Source organism: Rhodnius prolixus, unplaced genomic scaffold (genome assembly GCF_049639745.1).
Source record: "Rhodnius prolixus isolate KJV_2025 unplaced genomic scaffold, Rpr scaffold_5, whole genome shotgun sequence".
Lineage (NCBI taxonomy): Eukaryota > Metazoa > Arthropoda > Insecta > Hemiptera > Reduviidae > Rhodnius > Rhodnius prolixus.
In genome coordinates this window covers 12213546-12236904 of record NW_027411624.1, presented here as the reverse complement: position 1 = coordinate 12236904, position 23359 = coordinate 12213546, and the positions used below count along the sequence as shown (strand labels likewise).

The 23359-nt window shown below is 31.7% G+C and overlaps 4 protein-coding genes across 8 annotated transcripts in view; 3 read left to right on the top strand and 1 right to left on the bottom strand.

Moving 5' to 3' along the window:
- Positions 1–256: 256 nt before the first annotated feature.
- Positions 257–3446, top strand: LOC141457975 (protein FAM8A1). Of its 2 annotated transcripts, none has more exons than XM_074135396.1 (5): positions 257–408; positions 589–962; positions 1217–1337; positions 1513–1636; positions 2824–3446. In XM_074135396.1, the coding sequence occupies exons 2-5, from the start codon at positions 596–598 to the stop codon at positions 3169–3171; spliced, it is 960 nt and encodes a 319-aa protein (XP_073991497.1). In that variant the 5' UTR covers positions 257–408; positions 589–595; the 3' UTR covers positions 3172–3446. The 2 variants fall into 2 exon arrangements, with proteins under 2 accessions (XP_073991497.1, XP_073991498.1); XM_074135397.1 differs by having other exon boundaries at positions 369–512.
- LOC141457977 (5'-deoxynucleotidase HDDC2) lies at positions 2817–8156 on the bottom strand. 2 transcript variants are annotated; one of them, XM_074135399.1, is made up of 5 exons: positions 8012–8156; positions 6853–6974; positions 5957–6125; positions 5638–5885; positions 2817–4426 (listed from the first exon to the last, which is right to left on the bottom strand). In XM_074135399.1, the coding sequence occupies exons 1-4, from the start codon at positions 8111–8113 to the stop codon at positions 5667–5669; spliced, it is 612 nt and encodes a 203-aa protein (XP_073991500.1). In that variant the 5' UTR covers positions 8114–8156; the 3' UTR covers positions 2817–4426; positions 5638–5666. The 2 variants fall into 2 exon arrangements, with proteins under 2 accessions (XP_073991500.1, XP_073991501.1); XM_074135400.1 differs by lacking the exon at positions 8012–8156 and adding an exon at positions 7767–7953.
- Oatp26F (Organic anion transporting polypeptide 26F) lies at positions 7257–21182 on the top strand. Of its 3 annotated transcripts, none has more exons than XM_074135394.1 (14): positions 7257–7553; positions 8879–9011; positions 9106–10013; positions 10088–10219; positions 10479–10777; positions 10958–11102; positions 11175–11277; positions 12417–12550; positions 13705–13932; positions 14554–14755; positions 16733–16880; positions 18310–18479; positions 19540–19726; positions 20599–21182. In XM_074135394.1, the coding sequence occupies exons 3-13, from the start codon at positions 10004–10006 to the stop codon at positions 19724–19726; spliced, it is 1758 nt and encodes a 585-aa protein (XP_073991495.1). In that variant the 5' UTR covers positions 7257–7553; positions 8879–9011; positions 9106–10003; the 3' UTR covers positions 20599–21182. The 3 variants fall into 3 exon arrangements, with proteins under 3 accessions (XP_073991495.1, XP_073991493.1, XP_073991496.1); XM_074135392.1 differs by having other exon boundaries at positions 7259–7553; positions 19540–19722; positions 20599–21137; XM_074135395.1 differs by lacking the exons at positions 7257–7553; positions 8879–9011; positions 9106–10013; positions 10088–10219 and adding an exon at positions 10234–10374 and having other exon boundaries at positions 19540–19722; positions 20599–21138.
- Positions 21183–23204: 2022 nt separating this feature from the next.
- The window catches only part of Oatp30B (Organic anion transporting polypeptide 30B), a 235110-nt gene continuing 234955 nt past the window's right edge, over positions 23205–23359 (top strand). The window contains exon 1 of the mRNA XM_074135386.1: positions 23205–23313. The gene's annotated coding sequence lies outside the window, so the exon portion shown is untranslated. The remainder of the gene's footprint in view (positions 23314–23359) is intronic.

Genomic DNA, 23359 nt, shown 5'->3' with positions numbered 1-23359 from the left:
AATGCACAATGATAGGGACAATTACTTCCTAACTCACTTGCACACGAATACATATATTGTAAAGAAATAATAACAAGAAAACAATAATGAAGATAATAAATGAAAAATTATTTGAATGTGGAGCCCTTTTTTTATACTAACACATTAAGGCTTTCAAACATCCAATATTTATTCATTTATTTTTTATTATATTATACTATATTACAAGAACCATTCACAAAATGTTTTTGTAAATTATCCATCCAAACAAACGAGAAAAGTCTATGGTGTTCGCCGTAACATATGTAGGCCTTTTGCTGTAACGCCTAGAATTACCATCAGTAGATAAGATTATGGAACATTATCTTGTCCACCAAATTTGCTTCTGAAATAGCCTGTAAATATTTCACAGATATAGTAAGAACCAAGGTAATAACAATCCCAAAATAAAGCTAAATTCAAGCTGAAGTAATTGACTTCACTAGTTGCATTAATTAAAAATGCAGTAAGGTTGTGAATTTGTATGGTTACACGTAGGTTATATTCTGTCATAGTGTAATGTACGGTTAGTTCAAGGGGCGTAGAATTCACAGCCTTTTTTTCTTTTAGAATCATCATGTCTTCGCAGGAAGAAAGAGACAAAACAATACCTACATTTCGCCGTAGAACTGAGTCAGCGCAAGAGATTCGCAGAAGAATAGCCACATTACCACATTTTCCGTTTCTTAGAAATGATATACCTCAAAAAAAATACACAACAGCCGAAGAATACTTCAAAGATTTGAGGGCATGGATGCAACAAGCATATTTTTGGCAGAGTGTTACTGCTGCTTTTCCTTACTATTTAATGACACAATACGCCCAACAAAATAGCAATCAACTCTTCCCAATTCCTAACCAGTTTGAAGCCCCAGTATCAGGGAACCAAACTGAAGTGCTACCTGAAGTACCTCAAGTAGATAGAAATACTTTTCCAACAAATGGTATGTAATATCTAAATTAATTAGGAGAGTTTTGGAATAATTTTTCTCAAAAAAAAGTACGTGATTATTATTATTTTCTTGCTTGGTAGCCCGCTTATTCGAGATAATTTTTTTCTTTGATTGTTTTCTTCATAAATTTAACGGACTAATAAAGTCGTCCAGGAAAGTTCTTATATGAAGATTGATTTTTTTTTTTGTTAATTATTAGAACATCTAATTTGTTTGATTCATTTATTCTACTCTTCAACTTACAGGAATTGAGTGCCGAATTCCACCTTTTTGGAAACGAATAGTTGCAGAATTCATCGACTTCTTAATATTATTTTTCCTAAAACTTGGTGTAACCTATGTTGCCATAGACTTTTTTGACATTATGTAAGTATTTTATAGTTTTTTATCCAAAAAAACATGTTATTACTTACATTTTGCAACCCATAAAAACAGTCTTATGTTCATTATATCGTGCTTCAGTGAAAAGCATTTCTAGACAAGTTCTTAAAATGTAAAACAACCCTCAAACATTTCTTTATTTTTTATTTTTTTCCCCCAGTGATTTGGATAAATTTTACATATTTCACAAAGAAGTCAAGCTGGAATATAAAACAATTCTAAAAATGACTGAAGATATTGTTATTTTGGAATTAGTGCATCGAGTGGTTGTTTGCTTTTTTGAGGTAAATTTGTTTAATTCTTCTAATTAATAATTGCAAATTCGATTTTTGAGTGTACAAGTTTTAAATTTTTGTTGAGAGTGAGGTTGGTGCCTGATTTCGCAAAACTAGAATACTTATTTAATGAACCCTTTATAAATAATTGAGGCTGAGTTAAAAGTTTTTACGATAGAAATCTGTTTTGAAACAAACACAAAGTTTCACACTGACAAATTTGTTGATTCAATTACAATTATTGTTGGTAGTCAGCGCCATTTACTTGATGCGACCGCATTACTCAGCGTCTTAGCCCTACCATTCGGAATCTAGCGTCTGAAAGAGTTTAAATGACTGTAGACGATCCATTTGTAAACAGTTATTTTAGTGATTATAAACGTATAAAATCTACTGCTTATATTTATATCATTTTTTCCTGAAAAGTCTATCAAGTGTACTTCTGAGAGGGCAGATAAGTAGATTTCCTCTAAAGTGGTATTTTTCTGTTGAGTACGGTCCTTCCTTTTGTAACTGTTAAGAGGGGATTCAGTTTATTGTTAAAATCGAGTTCGATGAATATTCCTAAACTTGAAGTGGCTCTAGGCTTTTAACTACGTATTGGGTTGGGATAGGCTTGTTTGTAAGATTACATTTCAGTGTAATGCACGTTTTTCAAACTGAAATGTTGATATGGATTGATGTGGATCAAATATGTCGAATTTTGAAATAAAGGAGTAAGAACCTTGATAATAGAGCTAGAGTTCACTCGTGGACTTTTAAAAATTTTCTCGTTTTTAAACTTCGAATAGTATTATCATTTTTAGACAAATACATAATTAGTTTTGAAAACAGTAAATAAGGCCTTTAGAATACATAGCTTCTGATTAGATCCACAGTAAAGAGATTTGTTATAAACACCTACTGTAAAATCGTCCCTATAAATTGTTGTAGATTAGAGTCGTTTCCAGACACTCCTGATTAATTAGATTGGTTTGTACAAACGCGATTGCATCCGAGTTAAATGAAAATCGGTGAAGCAATTTTATAGAAATTCTCTCTTCATTTAATTAGTAATTATTATATCCTTCATTCAGATGGATATTACTCAGATTTTGGTTCTGGTAATGTTATCTAAATGTATTATTAATTTTAAATAAATTCGTTTGTATAATTTTGTAAAAAATAATTAAATACATAAAATTATTTGTTTTCAGACTTTTTGGTTGCAAGGAGGTGCTAATGGACGTATTGGAGGAGCGTCGCCTGGAAAAAGTGTAATGGGACTTAGAGTCGTAAAATGCGATTCTGTAGATAGGTTAGAAAATAATGGTGATGTTGACGACAATGGATGGGTACTAGTACAGCCAGGCACTGATCTTGGCCTTGCAGCATCATTTCTAAGAGCTGCTGTGAAAAATTTTGTATTAGCATTATTTATCCCTACTAGTCTAGCATTTTTTTACTTCGCGCACGGACGTACTGGCTACGATGTGGTGTGTTCAACAATAGTTGTGCAGGAACCTCTCAGACAACCTACACGTCCCGTACAACCACAATTGTAATAAATATTCCATTCCACTTTGTTGATAGGATTTATTTTTTCCTTGAAATTGTACATATATGAAATCAAACAAATCTAAGGAGATAGAAAAAAAGCGAGAATGTTCTGTCATTTATGTATAAGAATAAGAATGTTATGGTTACTTTTAATTTTTTAAATTAACTTACTGATAAGAGTATTGACTTAACATAAAAAGGAAGTTGTAATTAAACTTTTTTTTTCTTCAAGTAACGCGCTTTTCGGAATAAATATAAAAGTACATATATTATAAAAAAAGTCAATTTTTTCAGTACCCACACACTTTAATTTAACTTACAGAGATCTGTTTAATATTTACTTACTAGATTCATTTACATTTATGTCAATAATATTAAAAAGCTTAATGGGATTACTCTTAAAAAAAAACCCACAGAGCTCATCCACACACACACACATACACCTGATTTTGGCAACGATAATACATCTTTATATTTAATTGCGTTCTATACATATTACGACTTATAATGGTTTACTTATGAAAATTTTAGAAAACCAAAACATTAAAAAAGAATCTACTTGCGGGTTTGAACCTGGCATCTCCCACTTATAAAACCTCGCTTCATAATCACAACGCCATCAATTATTGAACTCTTCATTTATACGAGTAAGATCATTCTTATTAAATTCAAAAATGGCAGTCCACATATAATTTTTAGCAGTTTACACTCAGTAGGTCAATTTTTTATTTTATATACTTATTTCTTACTACTTACTAAAGCAATGCGAACTTGAAACATGAACTATCTTGATATGATTATCAAGCAGTTTCATATTGAAGTGAGAATAGTTTAGCATTTGCTTTTTCCGGGTTGTCTAATTATAACGGTCCCCAATTCAATTAAATCAGTGCCAACCAATCCTCTTATGTTCATACCGCTGGTTTTTTTCACCAACCAGACATTCATTCAAAAACGGGTAAAAGAGATGAAAATAAAGTCACTCTTTGGACGTTAATTTATATTTTAAGAAGAAATTATATTTCCGAGAGTATGTAACATGTTTCATTTATAAATATTCATTTTATATAAAAGGAACGGTTTCAGAATTTAACGATGATTGAAATCGCCACTGGCATGAATTACTGCTTTACTTCAAGGTTTACTAGCTTTCTGTACACGTGCATCTACTAAAGAACCTGCAAGTTTTTTTTTTTTAAATCCACTCTACCTGAAGTAAAACGCATTTTATCTAGTGTTTCTCTAGGATGTCTTCTTTATCTGTAAAAGGAAAGATAAAACTGGCTGAACTAAAAGAATATTAAAGGAATGTTAGATACTTCACACGTTTTTTCCAAATTTGAAAAAATTAATCAATATTAATAAGGTTGTGATAGTCATCGATGATCTTCATTCAAGTCCTATAAATTATTTTCTTTTATTACTTTTCTACTTCATTTTGTTTTGTTTTTATTTATTTGATTATTATGCTTCACCTAACATTTTTCCATTTATCATATTTACTTATTGCGTTAGTGTAATACGCAGATGTGGGTACATTAATAAAAGGTAAAAGTAAAAAATAATAAAAAAAAAAGAAATAGTGCAGGGGTCATGGGGAATAAAGAATTATTTTTTACAACACTTTAGGTTTAAGAAATCTTCAAGTTTTCCCATAACTAAGTTCTCATTTCGTAATGACAAATTTAACTGGCCTATAGGCAAGGAATTCACTAAACTGCAACCAAGAGATGATTGAGAAGTCATCTAAATAACGCACTCTTCATTATTTTAACTAGAAAAGAAGACGCTAAGTTTCAGCAATTTTAAATAGAAAATGCTCTTAAAGCTGTAATTACTGTAGTTTCCAAGATAGCAATCATGCTAAAAGGGGGATGAGTACTACTAATATTAAAAACAACATCGATCTCTTAACTTATCAAATCACTTTTGACGATAGCAACGTAAAAAATTGCGATATAGCAAACGATACACATAGAATGTCGGAATAAAATGGGGTAGCAGAGAGAAGACGTCGATTCTTTTAGTTATTGCAAGAAACCTCTTAATGCAATTTTGCTTATTACCAGTGTTCGGAGCAGAGGCAAAAGAGGTTGTAAGAAGTAGCACCTTTGTCGTGCAAGTTTGGATACAAAAAAAATAGGGATTCTACATGGGAGTGGATAAAATTGATCTGTGATAACCCTTCACTAAACTTCAAATAATTAACGGTTTATTAACACCCCTACTTATTGTTGACTTCAACTAAAGTTTGTCTATTAATATGATGAAAGACTTAAGAATTTATATTACATAAAAGTAAATGCTTATGAGTAAACTAGTGATGGCAAAAGACTTTTAAGAGATCATTAAAAAACAAAAAAAGGCAAATCTAAACGCTAAATGGAAGATGCTACTAGTTATTTAGTTCGGGCCACAATTGAGCATTCTAAGATTGCAAGAAAGTTCATATCATACGAATAAACTCTTACTTTGGAAAGAACAAAGGCTTTGCATGCTCTTATAATGCAGTCTGAAATGAAGCACGTTCTTTTTGTAGCTCTTTCGAAAGATTTACGATTGCAGGATGAGAAAATTTATCCACAGTTGCATCAATAAATTCTTGCAAACGCCCAGGACTGCATTCTTTTTTTTCATATTCAAAAGCTTGCAATGTCATATCAAACAGATCCAATTCTTTCACAATTTTAGCTTCAGGAGTTCTTTCTTCTTCATATTCCTACATATTTAGCAAAGTTAAATTAATTAAGTACATTTAATTAAAAACAATACTGAAGAAGCAGTATTTACCATGAACAGATCGTATACATGTTTACCATTTTTTCCTATTAACTTAGATATAGTAAGCATAGCTTCTTTTTCCATTTCATGTTTTTTCTCTTTAGAGACACCGCAGAGAGGAGTGATGTCACCTATTATGCTTTCTGCTAAATCATGTACTAAGGCCATTTCCATGCACCTGGAACAATATTTATTTAATGACAATAGATAAACAGAACTTTACAGTCAGATGTATCACTAGAATTCCAAAAATATATCTCCGTCAGTTTCTGACTATATCTAATTCTTTATTCTTTAGAAATAGGCCTCCCTAACTTGTTAGGCTAGAAAGTGCTTCCACAAAATAAGTGGAAGAGATTACTAGAGAGTTACTTAATACATATAGCATTCACAGTGGCGAGCGTTCCAATTAGATCTCGAACATAACCCACCTATAGCTACATGCAAGATAACTTCATAATGTATTTCTAAAACATAGATAATAAGCTCGAGTAGCCCTATTACAAAATTTACTCATTCTCCTAGTTGTTTCGTCAATCAATAGAATAGTCACAATCAATTTTGATAATTTTCCTATCCAAACTACTAAGGAGAATTAGAACCAAAGGAGACGATGAAAAATACTTCAAATTATGCGCCATCCAACCTGTTCTTTTAATGATCGACGTTTATAAAACTTGCAATTAATCTACTACTACTGACCTCGTTTCAATTCAGAATAAATTAGAAACTTTTTTTTTAGTGCTACTTCAATCAATGATTAATTAATTCATCAATGTCAATGTTATGTAGACGTTTAAATATAAAAAATACTGGCACTTCAGAAAACCGCAAGAGCAACGCCATGTATCTATTTATCTTCAAGACTACAATAAAGACCTCTTAATTAAAACAATAACACTTACTTCACTCTATCAATTTGTGGATCATTTAAAATAAAAGTCATCATCGCCATTCGATACATATGTCCAGCAACAGTTTCTGGTTCTTTAATATTTCTCAACACCCATCCTTTTCTTGGCAAATGCTGGAACAAAATCACGGAGTGAGTAAAATATAGTGAAGAAGTTGGAAGGGAAGAAATGTCGAATGAACAACCAGTTCAAAGTTTTCAAAATTGAAGAGAGCTAAGGTCGCCAGCTAAGAAAGACAGATGTAGATACTATGGCAGATACCGTGGTGGGTACCCTAGGCAAAAATAATTGTATTATCAACAGTGTTTGTACAGACATGAGTCTAAACTACAATTGAATTCAGCTCAGCTGGTTAGAGAACAACAAAAGATAGATGTTCCCTAGAATCACAAGAGGATTACCTGTTAAAAATTTATCCCTTATGGCAAAACCGTTGACACCATCAACTACTATGAACAGTCCGATCGTAAGTAAGCAGCTCTGGCTTAGAAAACAGTCTTACTGTACCAGATACGAGTAATTTTCAAGCAAAATGTTAGCGCCGCAGATCGAATTTGATCCATCAGATAATTTAAGAACTATAATTAAAGAAAATTCGAGCTGTTAACGTGGCTGCTGCACACATCCTGCATTTACACCGTCTGAATATCATTTGGCCCACTCGCTCAAGGACCGTGAAACAATAGAACTGTGTAAGTTATAGTAAAATAATTCTTTGATTTTACAGACCAAAGAAAGAAAACATTTCGCCGGAGAATGGAATACACAACTGTGTACATAACGGGCTACATTTTGAATATTTTAATATAAAATCTTTCAAACGCTAAAATAAACACCAGTTCCACTCAGGTTTTTAAAAAATTAAAATGTGTTTTACAAATCCTATAATTCTACTGAAACCATACCTTTAATTTTCCAACGAGTTCTAGAAATTGCAAATACCTAATCTGTTCTTCAACCATTCTTACAAATAACTTATAAAAACTAATTATAGTGCTTTCTAACTCCTAGGTAATGAATACTTTCGAATGTTTGAACTTCTGAACCACGAGTGTGGATACTGGATAACAGTAATGACTAACCTATACTATATAAACATATACAGCGAGAACTAAAATAATGGGTGAAAACTACCCAATATTCTATGTACCTTATTTTGGGAATCAATTGTGCTAAGAGTACCCTCTTGTATGTTGTAATTTTTTTTTGTCTGTAAGAAATTAGAAATTTTGGGTCTATAAAGGTATGTCATACCGTAGGCACCCCTACGATTAATTCTTCAGTTGAAAACTTCTTAGTTGAAACAAAAATCATGATTTTTTTGACGTACCAATCAAATGAATATCCCTTACTTCAATATTGATAATTTAAAAACAAATTTTTATGCTGAATTTTACTAAAACATAGAGCCTGTAACAGATGGTTGGTGTATCCTACTTTTGGAAATACAAAAAACTTCCCTAAGCGAGGCTTCGCAGTAATCTCTTGAAATTTAAAACTTTCCTTCGTGCGAAAAAAGAGTAAAATACATATTTCAAAGAAAAGTCGAGAGAGCACTGTCTTAAGGCCAAAAAGCAATGCACAATATAATGAGAAGCAGTGAGTCGGAGAAGAGAAGAGCTTTTCTTCAAAGCTAACGTCTACATCGCTCTGTCTAATACCTAATCATTAACAATTAATTCGATCTTAGTTTGGCAGTTAGGGCTTTGATGACTCGAGAAACTCAAATTTCGCTTACTGAAGCCCGAGGTTTTCATAAAGAATTTGAACCAATTTGATTGGGTTCACTATATTTGGATGTTTTTTTTTTTGGAGATATGCTAAATTACGTTTGATCCACTGATCTGTAAAATTCAGCATTTTTGAAGCAGCAAATGAAGACAGTTATTAAGAAAACTATGCGTCAACTTATCGAGTGACCACCAATTTCTAAAAAGCTTTTAAAGTTATCTCTTTGTTAATACTGTTAAAGAGTGCACGATGTTATGCTTTCTTAATTTTTGGATCTCTTTCGTAGTTTAACAAATAAAAAACTTAAAGAAAGAAGGGTCTTTGTCGGAAAAAAATGGAGTCGTTACGTCGCTGGTGAGGATGAAAGATGCGTTTCCATGAGAAATGTCTATTCTCAGTAATAAAGATACCACATTAAGGTAAATGAAGGATTCCTCAAGATGTAAATTTATATCGGTATTTCATTGTTTAAGGGCAGCTTTATGAAACAAATTCATGATGTTTTATTTACAGATATTCTTAGACGATGTTCAAGGAGTTATGTGGAATGATCATTTATACAGATTGGTATATTAAGTTGGAATAAGCTCCAAATGAGGAGATGGGGAGTAGAAGATTAAATTGCCTTGCTCAGATGATTAACACAAAGTTCTTCCTGTACAAGCTGGGAAATGAGGCAACTCAGGGATTCAAAAGTAGTTTTAAGTTCTCTCCTTTAAAGGAGATGAACAGCTACTCCAATCCATGCCACAGAAAAATCATATTTTCTCCTCGCTAATTGTTTTTTTCAATAATTTCAAAACGATATAAACGTGACGAAGAATCCACTAAATCTGTTCCATTATTGTTGTGTATATGTGCAAATACCAATTTTGTAACGCGAATATTCCAAAAAAAGAAAAATTGAGCGCCGGAACGATTTTCAGACGTCCATACAGTTATCAAATGCCTCTAGAAATATCATTTGAGTAGCCTGCTTCTACAAAAGGGATGCCAAGTTTCTGAGTCATTTGCGTGTAATAATATAATGTTTGTAATGTTTAAGTTGAGAAAGTTAACAAATATGTCAACATTGCAGCTGATACAAATAATAACTAATTAATTGAATGAATCAAAACATGTGTATTAAAAAAAGGTGCAAGTACGTCGGTATGTATGTTTTTGTACAGAATAAGGGTGTAAAGAATTATATAAATAAATAAAACCTAAAAAAAAGATATAAAATAAAAGTATAGACAAGAATATGTTTCTGTTAAACTTAATCAACATAATGATTTATAAAAGATATCCTTATAAAAGATAGTCACTACTCTCAAGGACTTTTCATTAACGCTATAATTCAAATGCGAATAAACCCATTAAGAGGAAAAAACACAAGAGAATTTCTTAAACTCTTATTAAACAAAACAAAATGTACCAAGGTAATAACTGTGATTTTGTTTTTTTAATTGTTACAACTGAATGAAAAATAAATGAATTAGTTCAAATTGGATAGCCCTAGATGTCATGGATTCAGAAAATAACAAACAATATTTTGGATGGTTTAATTTCCACCCTCCGTGCATACAAGTGTTTAAATCCATGAAATGGGCAGTGTTTTTCATTTCTATGGGAGCGTTACTTCAAGGTAAATTAAAAAAATTACTTTAAAAATTGAATCAATTTTAATAAAGATCACAATCATGGCAGTCCTTTCTGCTACTCCTCAAAATTATAGCAGTGTTTCTTATTATTTATCTTAACGAAACTACAGACACTAACAGATATAATTTCATCTTTAGGGTATAACATTTAATTCTAATTTCTATGGCGTGTCCCGTTTTACTGTTTGTTTTTATTTATTTATTTTGTTTATCATCATAATAGTAACATTTTCTTTTTCTCAGGAGTTGCTGTGAATGGTCTATTACATTATTTCATTCCAATGATTGAACGACATTTTCAATTAAGTTCAACTAAAGCTGGTTTCATGTCCGGAGCTTATGACATTGCATCATTAGTTTGTTTAATACCAGTAACATATTTTGGTGGCCAGAAAACTGCAAATAAACCGAGAATTCTTGGAACTGGAGTATTTATAATGGGTGCTGGTTCATTTATTTTTGCATTACCAGCGTTTTTCGCTCAATACAAATATTATGCTGCAAAGACACTTTGTGTTGAAGTAATTGAACATGAAAATGAGGTATGTTTAGACATGAACAAAATTAAGTTGCACTTTTAGAACACTTATCACCATGGAATAACAGAATAGACATTTAAATTTATGGCCTCTTTATTTCAAAATTAAACAATAAAGAAATACTTAACAAACGAATGTCAAGATTACATCTGGCTTTTAGAATGATTCCTTCTTTTAAATTAGGAAATCAACAGAAATTATACATTCCATTATGCGTTACTAGTCATTGGTAATTTTTTACACGGCGTGGGTGCCAGTCCTTTATTTACACTTGGAATAATCTATCTTGATGAAAATGCTCCACCAAACAGATCATCTATATATTTAGGTTAGTAAATTTAAATTCATATAAAGGAATTCAAAATTGTTAATTTTATTTTAAAAAATGTATGTTTTCCAGGCATTTATTATATGATGGCGATACTTGGACCTTCTTTGGGTTACCTACTGGGAGGATATTTATCCAATTACTATGTTGACTTCGCTTTTATAGACATTGAAAGGTAGTGTATTGAATTAAAATCAATGTTTCTCATTTATGCTCTTTAATTTAGCTTAAAGAAACTGAGTCTTTTAAATTTTGTCAATGATAATTTCTTATAATGATTTATCTGAATTAAGCAGATTTATCTGCGAATCGCTATCGATCATAAATTCTTATACTTGCAAAGTAAGTGGACAGGTAGTTACTGTCCTCACTATTACCTATTATATTTTTTCTAAACAACATTATTTTTTTGTGACCGAGTGAAGAGAAAATTGATCTTGATAACGTAGCTAGCTGTAAACAATCTGTTAACTGGCTGAGTACAATAGATAAATTTTTGTTCCCCAACTGTCGTCATATATTAATGGCCTAAATTTAGTTACTCTTACTGCTACTACCGGCTTCTTCTGAATATGTGCAGTCTAGTACCAATGATGTGGGCATCTCTAGGTTAGTTTTGGTCCTTTGTCTCGTCTAATGATAACTCTAAAAGGTCTTTATAGTAAATAAATTATCCACAACAAAGCACCCTTGTTAAAAACATGAGGTTGGCATCTTATCTTTGGCCCTTATCTCCAATTTTTGGAATTTTTTAATCGACATTTGGTTATGTTAACGACTGTTTGAAGTTAAAAATCTATATGAAAGTAACTGAAGATTGAACAACTTGCAGCAAAGTTGATTGTTTGATAAGCAGATGAAGAATCGATTGAAAATTTGATAGCAATTCCTTGAACAAACCAACTATGGAGAATCATGAAAAGTTTCATTACAAGAGACAAGAATTGGATTTACAGCAAAAACGTAGGATGACATTTGGACTCCATCATGCCTAAATAAATCATTTTCAGGCCAAAGTAAACATGTTCTCTCCACGATTCTGGTCTCTTTGTGCGTTTAGTGGCCAAGCAGCGAAATTATTGTTATGACTAACCAAGTGATGTCAAACACAGTAACTAAGATGCTCCATAACTTTTTCCATTCACAAAATACGGTTATTAAATTTAACGGAACAGACCTCGGATGCCAGTCAAAATTAAATTTTTTATTTAATTTTTCTGAGGCAAAACTTTCTTAATCTACAATTGTTTGTATGTTTTTTTCTTCTTTCACGTTCTAAAATAACAATATCAATGTTTACTTATTAAATTCCAGGTCTGTTGAAATAAAAGACATGAGGCCTTCAGACCCAAGTTGGGTTGGTTGTTGGTGGCTTGGGTTTTTATGTTGTTCTGCCCTTTCGTTTATATTTGCTGTGCCAATTCTTGGCTATCCAAGAAGTTTAAAAGGTATTGCTTCAATAAAATTTTACATGATTTCAAAATAATCAAAAATCTGTGATTTCTGCATTTTTTTTCATGTGAAGATAATTCTTTCAACTCCCACTTTCAATTGCGAAGCCTTCACACAGAGTTTTACAGAAAATGTATATCCAGAACAAAAACTCCAGATCATAGTTGATACTCTATTTTAGTAGCAATAGTAATTTTTTTTCTGCATAAATCGTCTAATTGTTTTCACTTATTAGAATGATGGCAAACTTTGTAAGTTCGGATTTTCCACTTTTCTGAGATCATCTTCTAAATGACTTCGACGATTTTCTTTATTCTTGCTTGACTAGGTCATTCTCTTTCATCATTTAAATCACTAGAAACTGACAGAGTTTATTCCTGTTTGACGCAGAATGGCAGAAAGTACTGACTAAGGTTTTGAACAGGGTTTTTTTTTAAAGGTTGCCTGATGTTTGCTAGTCATAACATTATGGAGAGAAGTCATGATAGTCTTTAGTTCTAAACCTGGAACGAATGACTATACTGATCCTAAAACAGTTTTTCCTCTTTAAACTGTGGAAAGGTTGTTACTGGTTACATTATTGATAGTACTCTAAAAAAAACAACCATCATCAAAACCAGTACTGATATTACAGGAAATCGTTTGACTACATTGGTATTCGGGAGGTTATAATATTACTCCCTATGTATGTTTTGACTTTTAACTTTAGCTCTACTTAGCAGACCTCATGCTAGGCTTCTTTAGTAGATAGAGATATGAACACTCCTCGCTAATGACGGATCATTTAGGATGTACGGTCGGAACTGGTTAAAGTTCCTCATAAGATTTATGTTCAATTTGTTCGGATAGTTGTAAATCTTAGGAGACTCATGTCCACATTTGAATTTTTATCTTTTTCTCATCTGATGCTGTTATTTAGATTAAAATTAAGGCAAATTATTCTATCTATTATTTCGAAATTAAACTTTTTCTTTTTCTAAGGAGTGATTATTCAGCAGTATATATTTAAAATACCCCTGATTATATTACAAAACCTTACCCCTAAGAACATTATTGTACAAATTACAGATTCTGTTGTGTAAAATGTATTTTCTTGAGAATAGAAAAAAAAAAAAATTGAAATATTAATCACTGGAATTTTCTTTTTCAGAACAGAAAGACATGAAGATGATTGTACCAAAACAAAATCTATCTGATATCCCATCATTTAGTGGATTACCTTCATCATTTTCCCGTGTTTTAAGAAGATTAAAATTTGATTTTATAACATGTGCAGGATTTTGTGAAGGTTTAGTAATTTCTGGAATGGGTTCATTTTTTCCAAAAATATTAGAACAGCAGATGGGATGTTCAGCTCAAACCACGGCTATGGTCTTAGGTAATTAGAAATTGATTCTTTAGTTAGCATTGAGAACCGAAGGCTTATACTTGGAGTGTGTTCAAGTGATAAAAATTATAAATATCAATTTTTCTTTTATGCAAATCACTGTCATGTAATTGTAGCTGTAGTATTACTAGTTTTTGAAAAAGCTAGGTATCCTAATTAATTTTTAATGATTTATAAAAGATGGGTTTTTCTTCTTAGAACGCCAAATATTTAAATTTTATAAAAATTGACTTACATTAAAATACAGCTTACAAATTACAGTTAGTCTCTTACTATTGATAAAAGATAGTATGGAAAATATCAAATAAACTTTTTCCCACAAAAATTTATGTTAGGAACTTACCATGCGATAGGATTAGTAGTAAGTAGGATGGTTCCTAAAAAATGCGGGGGTTATAACGAGTCTTAATTTGAAGTTATACAATAATCTAAAGGATAGTAACATAAAGGACGTATTCATGATGGATTTTTTTTATTTATGATACAAACGTTAAAGTTCAGCTAACCAATTGATAACGTGGATGAAAATACTATTCAAAAATTTAAATGTTCTTATAAAGTAACCAAAAGATTATTTTAAATTAACATTTTATAAATATAATCTTATTGCAGGAGCAATCGCAGTACCTTGTGCACTTTTTGGTATTATGATTGGTGGTTGGGTTATTAAGCATTATAGATTGAAATTAGACCACATGATATTATTTTGTCTATCAATGATTTGTATGGCCACAGTGACTTCTTTAGCATTGTTTTTATCCTGTGAACCAGCAAATATTACAGGTTTTCATATTCCATATCCTTCACAGTCTATGTAAGTTAGATATTTGTTCATTTATTTAAATTTGATTATTTTATAGAGAGATTACTATTGTGTTTGGTTTGATATTTTAAGAGTTTATATGAGTTTTGCATTGATAAAATCCTTATGGTTTTTCTAGGTTCCATCAATCTTCCTGTTACAATTAGCCAAAATCTTCATTTATAATCTGTTAGCTGAATAATCTCCATCTTTGTGATGATTAAGTTAGATAAGTTAATGATATTGAAATATTTATCATTGTTTATTTTATCTGGAAATTATCCAATACTAAACTTATTCACGAGCTACTTAATAAGAATCAGGGTCATTAAGTAGCATTGATATAAACTTTCAAATTAGAGAAGTGAATTACGACCCGGAACGCCATGTTTAAAAAAAAAAGAACTTAAGACTCTTCATTTATATTCAATTTCCTCAAAGATTTAAAAATACCTATTTTTAATGCCGGCAAAGAAAAACAATACAATTAGTCACTATGTATGCTATTTTTCTGCCGTGTACGAGGGTCGTTTGAAAAGTCCGTGCAAAAATAAAAACTACTTAATTTTTGGGGGTAAACCTTTTTTATTTTTCAACATAGTCTCCTTTTAGGCCTATACACTTCGTCCAACGCTGCTCTAGTATGTTGATCCCTTCCAAATAATAGGATTTGTCCAAGTCTGAAAAATAGCCATTCGTTTCTGCAATCACCTCCTCGTTTGAATAAAATCTTTTTCCCGCCAGCCATTTCTTCATATTGGGGAAGAAATAGTAGTCCGAGGGAGCCAAGTCTGGAGAATAGGGGGGATGTGAAACGAGTTGGAACCCTATTTCCATTAATTTTGCGACCACAACTGCTGAGGTGTGAGCTGGTGCGTTGTCGTGATGGAAAAGGACTTTTTTGTGGGCCAATCGTGGGCGTTTTTCTTGCAGCTCGGTTTTCAAACGGTCCAATAACGATGAATAATATGCACCTGTAATAGTTTTACCCTTTTCCAGATAGTCGATGAGGATTATTCCTTGCGAATCCCAAAAGACAGTCGCCATAATCTTTCCGGCCGAAGGAACGGTGTTCGCCTTTTTTGGCGCAGATTCCCCCTTGGTAACCCATTGTTTAGATTGTTCTTTGGTCTCAGGAGTGTAGTGATGTATCCATGTTTCATCCACAGTGACGAAACGACGCTTAAAGTCCTGCGGATTCTTCTGGAACAGCTGCAAACCGTCCTTGCAACACTTCACACGATTTCGTTTTTGGTCAAGCGCGAGCAATCGCGGCACCCATCTTGCGGATAGCTTTGTCATGTCCAAATGTTGATGCAAAATATTTTGTACCCGTTCATTCGAGATGTCCACAGCTCTAGCAATCTCACGCACCTTCACTCTTCTGTCATCCATCACCATATCATGGATTTTATCAATGATTTTTGGAGTAGTAACCTCAACAGGGCGTCCAGAACGTTCATAGTCACTTGTGCCCATATGGCCACTCCGAAAATTTTGAAACCACTTATAAACTGTTCTAATCGAAGGTGCAGAGTCACCATAATGTTTATCAAGCTTCTCTTTAGTCTCCTCAGGCGTTTTGCCTTTCATAAAGTAATGTTTAATCAACACACGAAATTCTTTTTAGTCCATTTTTTGAAAATCACTCGACTTCCTCGATTCAAACGAATGCCAAACACAAAGAAATAGACCGATCTGGCAGAAACTTGGTGTGTGTTCTTCCAACAGATGCTACTAACTAAACATAACCTCGATACGCGCCAGTAGTGCTATCTCTCTGACTTTGCACGGACTTTTCAAACGACCCTCGTTGTTAGACGCCTTACTGCTTCAGCTGTACAGAGAATATACTCCAAAGATGTATAGAAATTTTTGTAATTACGAAGAGGCTTAAAGTACTTGTCAACTTGTCGAACGTGATAAATTTAACTTCACTCTCTAAAATATGTTTTTATGTATTTTTGTTTATGTTTTTTTCTTTTTCAGATTCGAAAGATCATTATACAGTGAATGTAACAAAAACTGTCATTGTCAGTCTCATGTATATGACCCTGTTTGCAGTATTGATAACGTTAATTATTTCTCTCCTTGTTTTGCTGGCTGTACGTCTTCTACAAAAATTAATTTTTTCTCGGTAATTTGAATTCAGTATTTTATTATTTTCTGTAATCAATGTGAATTTTCTCCATTCATTATTCTTTCATTAGATATTATTATATGAACTAATAAATTAGAAATTATTCCTCTTGCCAAATTTGTTTTTCTCTTTTTAGGATGTACTTCGAGAACTAGAAATAGTAGTTCAAAATAGAGCTCAGCTTAAATATAACTTTTCAGAATAAATATTTTCAGCATAAATTGCATTAAAATGGCTTTAACGTTTTTCTTTATCTTGAAAAATCATTAACCCATTGAAAAGTCTACATACTTTATTTGAATCACTTTTCTAGATAGATTCATTTTGGGTAGCTGGTCATTCAGGATATAAGGGAAACGAAGTGGCAGATTTATTGGCCCGGGAAGGCTCTGCGGGACCACTTCGTTGGCCCGGAGCCCTGTTTTGGGCTTTCGAAGTGTGTTAAGACTGCGGCCATTTATTTGTGAGTGCAGAGTAGGTCTCAGGAATGGTGGCTCGCTACCACTGGACAGAGACAGGCGAAGGTGTTCATCAGAGGCTATTCGCCGAGGCTGACTGCAGAATTAATCCGTCAAGGCCGTGGGGCTTATTAACTGGCCACTGCAGGCTCAGAAAACACATGCATCGCATGGGCCTGGCAGATGATATCCTTTGTAGGTTCTGTCAGGAAGTGGAGGAAACTGCACTGCACGTGTTGTGTCAGTGTGAGGGGCTTGTATGGCTAAGAATATTACTTCTCGGGGGGGAAAAACCAAGGCCTGTGAGCTTTACCCAGGAGTCACTCTCCAGAATTAGGAGTCTGGTTTAACGGACGAGTCTGGAGGGCGAGCTCTAGAGTAGGGGAGCCACAATAGATCCAAAGGGGTCGCAGTGGCGTAGGCCTTGAGGCCGCCCTAATTTAATCTAATCTAATCTAGATAGATTCATTGTACCGCCGTTTCTGGAGGCGCAGTGATTCTATTCATTTCTGTAAATCGCGTCTTCTTCATAATTTAGGGTTACTCCATCTTACTCGTATCGAAATTTTGTTTAAAAAAAAAAACATCAAATTTTAAGAAAATGATAGCTTACAACAATCTGATTCGACAAGGCGGATTTTTTAGTTTTAGGGCAGATTGATCAAAAGATGTTTTCTAAACTAATGTTTACAGTGAAAGTAAGCGATTAGAGGCGAAGACATGACCCGTCAAAGCTAAAAAAGTATTGTGGTACTGGGTACGATTTCCGGTATTGCTCTTGGATTTTATTTAATGTGTGAAACGAAATAATTAAATAAAAGAATGCCTGCGTTCTCCGTCCTTAGTTTCGCAAGTTCTAGCCCATGTCCTGACAAGGCTTTAGTCAGGATCTTCCTAATTTAGTACTTAACGTAACTTCTTTACCATAACTTGTAAATTCTGTTAATTTTTATGAACTACTTTTCTAGTATTATATGGGATGTAAGTGTATTCATTCAAACTTGACCAGAGATTATGACGCCATAAATCGTCCTTGTCCAACGAATTGTAATGTGTTTTATTTGTTCACTATATTATTGTGTTTATATCAAGTATTCACTTTTTCCGCATGCATTCCTGCGTTAACTGCAACTCTTAGGTAAGAACATACCATTTCAATGTTTTTCTGTTATTATTTTAATTATGATAAGTTTTCCTATTTCTGTCGAGTACAATAATTGAATAAAAATTTTACATTAAACTAATTGGGGTTACTAATTGGGGCTACAGACATTTAGCGCCAATAAGTCACTTTCACTTGTATGTATGAGAGACATTAATTAAGAAATTAATAATTGATAAATAATTAAAGAAATAGCGGAGGAGTTTTTTTAATTCCAACTTCCTCCAATCGTTTCTGTTACTTTTCATCTCCTGGCTAACATACGAGGTGTGGCTATCAAATAACGAGACCGATGCTGCTACAGAAGAACTATCAGGAAGAGTTCTTGAAGAAAGATTTTGAGCTAGAGGATTTATATGAGATTGCAGGTTAAAATGAAGTTTTCTGTATCGTGTTTTAGCAACTTGTGTTACAAACGGAATGTTAAGGTCAGTGTGTATAGTCAGGTTGGAAACATAAAATAGAGCTATTGTAAATGCTCCATTTTATGTTTGGAAGTAAATTCTTTTCATGATATTTTTGTCCTATTTATTAAATGTCAAAAATTTCTAACTCACCAGATATCCCTAATTAAATATGCTTATTGCACAGCCAATACTTTCGTTCCTCCAGCTATGCCGCAACCTTTACAATATTTCCATTCTATTCTCTTCGAACAATATTCAGATCTATAAGAAAACAAACAGACCATATCATATTGGATCAAAATGAAAAGAAATTTGACTTTCTTCTTAAGCTAGGGAGTTTCTCATTACTCCTTTGACTCTTTGTTGGTTAGTTTGGATCTTTGTGGACAGACTAATTATTACTTTTAATTAGTTTAATTTCGTTATTGGACCTAGGAAGTTTATAGTTTATTTTAGAGCTTATTCGTTATGATTTTGAAATGTGAAAACGATGAAAAGTATTCCTCATAATGTCTTCCTAATTTTTGAGTGAAACTAAAACTTTATTCACTGAATTTCTAATTCATCGTAATATAGTCTTAAAGTTTCTTCAGATATCACATATATTTATTAACCATTGTTTTTAACAGATCTGTAGAAACAGAATTAAAGTCACTTGCCATGGGTATACAATGGATTGTAGCTAGGCTATTGGGCACAATTCCAGGACCTGTTTTGTTTGGAATGATATTCGACCAATCGTGCATTCTTTGGTATACAAATTCGAAGTCTTCTGGTGAATGTTTATTGTATGATCATTGGTTATTGAGCCTGTAGGTAATATTTATTGTTCTAATTTATAATTATGTATATTCACTTTTCAAATTGTTTTTTAAAAATAGCTTTTAATCATATTTTAAAGTAAAATAATAATAACAATGATTTCATTCAATTTTGAATAAATATTTTATATCATTTAAAACGTTGTCTGCAAGATGTTTTTTTTTTCAGAAAACACTAGCTTTATCACATAGAAAATAGTTTGGAATAAGTTAAGGAAAATTATAGTTAATTACATAATAAGTTTTTGAAGTGAGAAGTGTATACACTGTGTCGAGTGATTATACTTTTTTAAAAATTATTTATGTACTAGTAGAATAATTTATGTTTGTAATGTACAAGTAACAGTTCTAGTGCAACTTGTGGGTATTAAAGTGGACTAGTTACTTTAATCCAAGTCGTGCAGAGAGCTAGGCGATACAACTTCAAAATACAAAAGAAATCTTAAAATTATTCCAATTACATTTTTCAAATTCTGACAGGTATTATTGCAAAATCATAGACGCAATTCCGGTTTTAAAATTAAAAGTCACTATTTATTTAAGTTAAGAAGGAAAACCGTAAACATAACTATACTTTGATGTAGTCAAGTGGCAACTTCTTTCATATTTTTCATTGTAATATTTATACCAGCAATATTAATAATTATAATAATACTGATAATGAAATTAATAATAATGTTAGTAATTGTACTTTTAAAAACTTTAGACTTACCTCCGCAATAGATTATGTTTTTCAAGATTTGATATTTATAAACGAAAAATCTATACATAGACATTGAATCAATTAGTTTGTTTTCTACGGTCCTGATTTTCTTTTACCCCTAGAATATTACTTTTAATACCAATACCATTTTTTCTTTGTTGCAGTTACTTGGGAGGAATTGTAATTAGTGTCAAATGTGCTGAAGCTGTATTTTTCGTTGTGGCGTACTTCATAAAATCAGATGATTATACCCACATTCAATAGAAAACAAACCCAATGCCTAATATGTTTACCCTCATAATTCAATGAAATATTCAAATAGAGTTTTCTATTTCTAAAAGTCCAAGAATAGACTTCATGGTTCTTGATTGAGATAAATATTTAAAAAGACTCCACTGTTCTCTTTGCAATGATTAATAAATAACTTCAAAAATACGATATAGTTTAAACCTTTTTCTTACCCCCTTATTGCAAATATTACAACAAATCGATCTTTGGATAAAACTTGCGTTTCTGATAAGTGACAATCAGAAAAATAAATGTCATTTTTTTGTTGCTTTGATTTTTACAAATTGATGATTGATTTTTTATTTTCTTATGCTCCTTATACGACGTTTTAATTAACAAAAGTCATCAAAAGTTCTCATAATTTATTTCGTCAAAAGGATGTAGATTATAGTATCAAGACATTAGTTTTTAATCAGAGAAAAGAATCAGTTTCCTTCTGCATAAACTTATTATTTCCATTGTGGAGGGTGCTGATACCTACCGGCGATATTTTTAACTATTAACATTAAGTTATGAAATGTTTATTTTTTTTATCAAATAAACAGCTATTAAATCTTCATAATTTTTATTATTGGGTGCGTGTCTATATCGCATCAGATAATATGACATAAGGAAGAAATACTAAACAATTTGTACAACTTAATAAATTGAACATGTTACCCTAAACTTGAATCATCTTAACCTGGAAAGATTTATTCATGATTTTAAAAAAAAGACTACTTTAAATATAAATAACGAATAAATTAATTCAATGTTTGTGATTACCTGGGGCAAAAAACAATTTCAACAGAAAACTTTATTGATCCAACGTCACGAAAATGTTCAGGAAGAAGAGTTCTATTTATAGCAAGGTTATGGGCACGTTGAACCATTAAATAAAAATATTTTACTATCTATGTCCTTCTTAATTAAAACCAACTTAATCTATCCTTTTAGAAGTGGCATATTTCTTTAGATTTTGATGTAATCACAAAAGGAAGAAATATTATTGCCAATTTTAGTCTTAACTTTTTTCTTTATTTGGATTAATACCAAGCTTACCATCTAAGGACTATGTCAGCTACAGGGCTAATCCTTACGAACAATCTTATATATTTCACATTATGTGTGTGTGCCTGAAAGGTTTATGTGTATTTTGTTCTGTTTGTTGAGGACTGTAAACATTTAATGCCAAGCTTCTATTTGTAATCAATTATTATGAGAAACACTCCCAGTCAAGTGTTAGCCCTCCAGTACTCCCTAATAATCTGTGTAAATGCCCAAAAAAGTAGAACAAAATTGATTGGTTTTTCTCTAGCTACTGCCCTAAGAATAAAAGGGAAAAAAACTTAATATTATAGATAAGCTACCCTTTCAAACTTAATTTTTGCAACTTATCTATAATTAAGCAGCATAAATTTAATTTAAAAACTTACTTGTTAAACAGATCACAAAGGCTTCATTTATATACATTGATTTTTAATCCTTAATTGCACCGCACTGTCTTATTATGAAATTTTACTTCTTTCCAATTAACATTTACTGAATTAAATGTACGCTTTAAAATTGTAACATAAAAAAGTACCCCATTATATTCAATAAAACCGACATTTGAAGAACTCCCCTAGAAATGACGTCACTCAAAAAGTCAAAAGCCTTGAAAACAAAGGGAATACAATATAAATTAAAAGAAAATATTCAAAAATAGATAGTAATTCAAAAATTTTATAATTAATTGTTAAAATAAATTTCAAATTATTTTATAATGAATTATTTTTGTCTACCGACATTTGAAGAACTCTCTCAGAAATGACGTCACGTAAAACTCAAAACCCTAAAAAGCAATAAAAATAAATATAAATTACGAAATAATACTAATAAAGTATTAGTTATATTAAAAATTAATTATTAATTATTGAAATAAATTTTAAATGAGTTAATAATGAATTATTTTTGTTTAACACCATAAAGAAACTGCTTAAGATTTATTCCCCCTAATTGGATCAGTCTATGTACATCGGTAAGCCATGGGGAACGTTCTATCTGCTACGTAAGTACATTTAAAAGAAATATTAAGATAAATTGAAGATATATACAATAATTTATGTCGCAATTTATTAAGGAAGACGTAAGAATTAAAATTATATAGAATTTGTTAGAATTCATAATGGATTACATTATGAAACATCTTAAAGAAATTGGAACTAACAGATTGCTCTACCAAAATGGAGTACAAAAAAAAGAAAGGAACTTATCACTAATTTATTGAATATATTTTCGATAACCATAATTGGTTATTATGATTATAATCATTACATTAAATGAGATTGTTTGGTTTTATTGAGTTAAGAAAGTGGATGGAATTTGTTTTATTTTAATAGAAATTAGCAATATGTAAAACTAAACCTACAGAATTTTTTTGTCGTCCATATTTTATGAAAATCAGTGCTTCTTTTTGCAATTAGTCAGGTTTTCTAATGCAAATACTTTTTTTTCCATTTAGGTGTGTATCGGTTCGGCTAGTGAGATAATGCTGTGTTATGTGAGTGCAGTGATATTCTTGTTACTTCTTGGTGAGATACATTTTCTGGCAGTGAATAAAAAGCAGCAAGGTAAGATTTTTTTTAAATAATAAATTTTGATTGCAGGGTTAAAACT